At 55.9% G+C, this 4931-nt stretch overlaps 2 protein-coding genes across 2 annotated transcripts in view; both read left to right on the top strand.

Annotated features, from left to right (window-relative positions):
* The window catches only part of LOC106805289, a 4316-nt gene extending 4093 nt beyond the window's left edge, over positions 1–223 (top strand). Inside the window, exon 6 of the mRNA XM_014806827.1 lies at positions 137–223. Coding sequence (XP_014662313.1) covers positions 137–223 — 87 coding nt within the window. The remainder of the gene's footprint in view (positions 1–136) is intronic.
* Positions 224–3001: 2778 nt separating this feature from the next.
* Positions 3002–4931, top strand: part of LOC106805288 (protein ZGRF1-like) — a 25882-nt gene continuing 23952 nt past the window's right edge. The window contains exons 1-2 of the mRNA XM_014806826.1: positions 3002–4199; positions 4541–4654. Of these exons, the coding sequence (XP_014662312.1) occupies positions 3495–4199; positions 4541–4654 (819 nt within the window). The 5' untranslated portion in view covers positions 3002–3494. The remainder of the gene's footprint in view (positions 4200–4540; positions 4655–4931) is intronic.

Genomic DNA, 4931 nt, shown 5'->3' with positions numbered 1-4931 from the left:
CATCGAACAATATAGTAAAATAGGAAGTATAATGCAGCAATTTAACCATAAAAAGTGAACAGAATTACTTAAATTTTGTGATTTACTTTTACTATTTACGGTGACATAATCACTTTCAGGTGTTTATCCCTCCAAGGGTCGTCAAACAGCAAAAGGTGGAACACTCGGACACAGCTCACACGTCTGCTGCTCTGCGCACGCACATGTCCGGCCCGACGCGTGATTCTGGAGACGTCATCCGACAACAGCCGCCATCCTTCGCACAAGGGCAGGCGGCTATGATGTCCTTGTGGACCACGCCTGGTTCAGCTGCCGGCGGTGTTGTCGATCGGCCGTGTTTGCTTCCTGGTGGGCGGCCCGTCGCGGTGTCCGTGGGGAGTCCAGAGCAAAAGGTGGAAGGGGTGGTGGCTGCTGAGGACAACAACAGTATTGCTCAGATGCTGGGAAGCCTGCTGTCTGAGGCACTCTCCCGCTCCGTGCCTCACGGGGAAGGATGCGACGTGGAGAGAGGGGGCGCCACTGCACTCTCCCGCTCCGTGCCCCATGGGGAAGGATGCGACGTGGAGAGAGAGGGCGCCACTGCACTCTCCCGCTCCGTCCCCCATGGGGAAGGATGCGACGTGGAGAGAGGGCGCCACTGCACTCTCCCGCTCCGTCAGTGGCGCCCTCTCTCTCCACGTCGCATCCTTCCCCATGGGGGACGGAGCGGGAGAGTGCAGTGGCGCCCTCTCTCTCCACGTCGCATCCTTCCCCATGGGGGCCGCATTCTTCTTCCGCCTTTCCGCCATGGCCTCCTGGTCTCGAAAATCCAATCGACTCTGTACCACAGCTTCACTCTCTCTTGCAGTTACTTGCAGCTTCGCTTCAGTTGCTATCGCACCGGTGCGTCTTAGCAACGCACCTTTACTCTCTTCCGCATCCGTGCTAGACTCTAGCATCGCTTCGCTCTCCACCGCATCTGCCCACCTCAGCAACACATCTTCACTGCCCTCTGCATCCAGATGGTTCTGCGATGTGGCTTCAGTGACGCGTTGCAAGAAGCCAACTTTGTCGTCATCACCACGTCCGTGAGCGGCTGGGTCGACCCACGAACACTCCTCAGCCTCCCTCCATGCATCTCCCTCCTGATGGTCCGCCCCTGGCTTCAACTGTTGAGGTGCGAGCACGGTGGTGCCCTCTCTCTCCACGTCGCATCCTCCCGCGTGAGGCACGGAGCGGGAGAGTGCAGTGGTGCCCCCTCTCTCCACGTCGCATCCTTCCCCATGGGGGACGGAGCGGGAGAGTGCAGTGGCGCCCTCTCTCTCCACGTCGCATCCTTCCCCATGGGGGACGGAGCGGGAGAGTGAACGTGACACGGGGTTAAGGGGCCAGGGTACTGCTGGAGAGAGTGAAGCCATGTTTGAGAGTTGGGTAAATGTAGAAGGAAGTGATCATGAGACTGTGTTGCAGAGTAGGTCAAATGGTGGAAGGAATCGGGCAACAGACGAAGTTGAAGATGCTGAAATAGACAAGTTGTTTGCACTTGTTGCATCCACTGCCCCAACTGTGCCTCCACATGCCGTGCCACTTGTTGGTCGGCAGGGGTCATGGATTGCACATGGTAAGACCCAGCATGTGTCACAGCCTGACACGCAGGCTAAGACCCAGCATGTGTCACAGCCTGACACACATCTTACGACCCAGCATGTGTCACAGCCTGACACACATCTTACGACCCAGCATGTGTCACAGCCTGACACACATCTTAGACCCAGCATGTGTCACAGCCTGACACACATCTTACGACCCAGCATGTGTCACAGCCTGACACACATCTTACGACCCAGCATGTGTCACAGCCTGACACACAGGGTAAGACCCAGCATGTGTCACAGCCTGACACACAGGGTAAGACCCAGCATGTGTCACAGCCTGACACACATGGTAAGACCCAGCATGTGTCACAGCCTGACACACAGAGTACAACCCAGCATGTGTCACAGCCTGACACACAGAGTACAACCCAGCATGTGTCACAGCTTGACACACAGAGTAAGACCCAGCATGTGTCACAGCCTGACACACAGGGTAAGACCCAGCATGTGTCACAGCCTGATACACAGAGTAAGACCCAGCATGTGTCACAGCCTGACACACAGGGTAAAACCCAGCATGTGTCACAGCCTGACACACAGCCAGCAGGAGAAACCGTCCAGCCGGCATTTAATAATGATATCTCGTTTGAAATCGGCGGCATGGATTTTTTCGATGACGACAGTCAAAATTCGCGCATTTGTGAACGAGCCAGTGAGCACAGTCCTTCTCATACGTGTGATAAAGCTGGCGGTAGTGTGAGAGTGAGCACAGAGCTGTCACCACCAACGCTTGCTCGTTTTCTGCTCTCCGACCAGCATGAGTCCGTCACGCTACATCATGCTGCTGGTCGTGGCACGCTACATCATGCTGCTGGTCGTGGCACGCTACATCATGCTGCTGGTCGTGGCACGCTACATCATGCTGCTGGTCGAGGCACGCTACATCATGCTGCTGGTCGCTGTACGCTACATCATGCTGCTGGTCGTGGCACGCTACATCATGCTGCTGGTCGCTGTACGCTACATCATGCTGCTGGTCGCTGTACGCTACATCATGCTGCTGGTCCCTGTACGCTACATCATGCTGCTGGTCGCTGCATGCTACATCATGCTGCTGGTCGTGGCACGCTACATCATGCTGCTGGTCGTGGCACGCTACATCATGCCGCTGGATATCAGCGAGAACATCACAATGGCCATTTCCAGCAGCGATACCACTACGTTTCCGTCGAGAATCGTCACCGCATTTCTGGGAGGGCATATCTGTCGTCTGCATAGAGGCAGGTCCTGCGACAGCGGCTGCCACGTTAGCACAGGGACCAGCAGCATGATGTAGCATGCCACGACCAGCAGCATGATGTAGCGTACAGCGACCAGCAGCATGATGTAGCGTGCCACGACCAGCAGCATGATGTAGCATGCCACGACCAGCAGCATGATGTAGCGTGCCACGACCAGCAGCATGATGTAGCATGCCACGACCAGCAGCATGATGTAGCATGCAGGGACCAGCAGCACATAGGTGGAGCCACTGCATCTCTCGATGGTAGCGACATCGACACAGAGCCGCGCGAGTTTCGATCGTCTGACGACGCGGCGGCGCGCGCGTCTCAGACTGACACCGCCACCAGCGTCGACACGTTCAGTTTCCCCACACTCGGCAGCCAGGCATCAGAGCTGTGCGGCGGTGGTCCCCTGTCTCAAGACTCTGCGCCCGGGCGAACGGAGGCCTTTGCCGGCGCCACCTCCAACTTTCCCGAGGTCGTTGATGGGGATGGCGGCGAGTACGTTCGCGACTGGCCGTTCGGTGCGCCATCTATACACGGCGGCGTCTCGCTGCAGCCTGATCACGCGACGGCGCGTAGCAACTCGCCCGCTCCTGCCATCAAGAGTCTCGATCAGAGGCAGGTCAACGTCGTCATGGCAACAGACGCGGACGATCCCGGCTCCGTCGAGCAGCCTCACTTACGGTCGCTGCTGATAAACCAGTTAAACATGAAGATTTCTCCGGGCGGCGGCATGAAGACGGTGAGCCGTCAACACAGCAGCCTCGGAGGGACGTCGGCAAACTATTGGCACTCACCAGGGGGCGCTGGTAAGGAGAACGAGTTGGCGTGGGATGCGGGTTCGTTGACGGGCGACACAGTCTGCAGTGACCTGCAACCGGTCATCTCCACAGACCCCGTCGACAGCGGGTTTTTACCGCTAGGGGGCGCTCTTTTTGGGAGTCAGCGCGGGCTGCCAGCGCCCCCTACGTTTACACTGCAGACCGCGCAGGACGTGCTTGGCGAGGCTGCAGTGTGCGCGTCGCCCCCGGCCCCGGACTGCCCTCTGGTGGGAGACGATGGCATGGCGACAATCGAGGACGCATTTAGACTACCCCTAGTGCACGATTTTGAAACGGCTAGTACAAGCCTTCTGATGGAGGAGATGGTGTCATCTAACTCAGCGGCATGGGAACTGTCCAGGAGACATAACTTGGGGTGGGCGTATGAATCTATGGAGCGTAGACAGGAGGAGGTGGAGGAAGAGGAGGGGGAGGTTCTTCCCCATCCCTCTGCGTTGTTTGCACAGGAAGGCAATAAGGGAGAGGAGGCCAGCCTGCATCATGATGTGATACTGCAGGTAAATATTTTTCACAACATTAAATGTTAAGGTTAACGCACACAAATTCACCTTGCTCTCTCACTCACTTCTCTCCCGCTCCCATATCTCTCTTCCTCTCTCTCTCTCTCTCTCTCTCTTTTTCTCGCTCTGTTTCTGTCTTTGTGTGTCTCTCTCCATCGGCTATGTGTGCACATGCTCTCTTTTTCTCGCATGCTCTCTCCCTTTTACTTTCACTTTCTGTTTTACTTTCTCTCTGCTACTGTCTCTAACTCCCTCTTATTTTGTCTTTCTATCCTTTTTTCACAATCCGTTAGCTAACACTTGACGAACACTATGTCATTCGTGGTTGTCTTCTTCAGGCAAACGAGAGGTTGGGAAAGCATGTCATCAAGGGTTCAAAAACGGGAACGGTGGCACGCAGACACAGATACTCCCCGAATGTTACTGAGCCACGATCCGCCTCACCTGCCCAGGTGTGTTTCTTATTATCACTAGTATCCAACTGCGTATTCATGCAACGTAGTAGCCGTAGTGATAGTAGTAGTAGTAGCAGTAGCAGTAGCAGTAGCAGTAGCAGTAGCAGTAGCAGTAGCAGTAGCAGTAGCAGTAGCAGTAGCAGCAGCAGCAGTAGCAGTAGCAGTAGCAGTAGCAGTAGCAGTAGCAGCAGTAGCAGTAGCAGTAGCAGTAGCAGTAGCAGTAGCAGTAGCAGTAGCAGTAGCAGTAGCAGTAGCAGTAGCAGTAGCAGTAGCA

The sequence above is a fragment of the Priapulus caudatus genome, unplaced genomic scaffold (genome assembly GCF_000485595.1).
Source record: "Priapulus caudatus unplaced genomic scaffold, Priapulus_caudatus-5.0.1 Scaffold108, whole genome shotgun sequence".
In the NCBI taxonomy this organism is placed as follows: Eukaryota; Metazoa; Priapulida; class Priapulimorpha; order Priapulimorphida; family Priapulidae; genus Priapulus; species Priapulus caudatus.
Note: the sequence above shows the minus strand (reverse complement) of the source record. Positions and strands in the feature narration are given on the sequence as shown.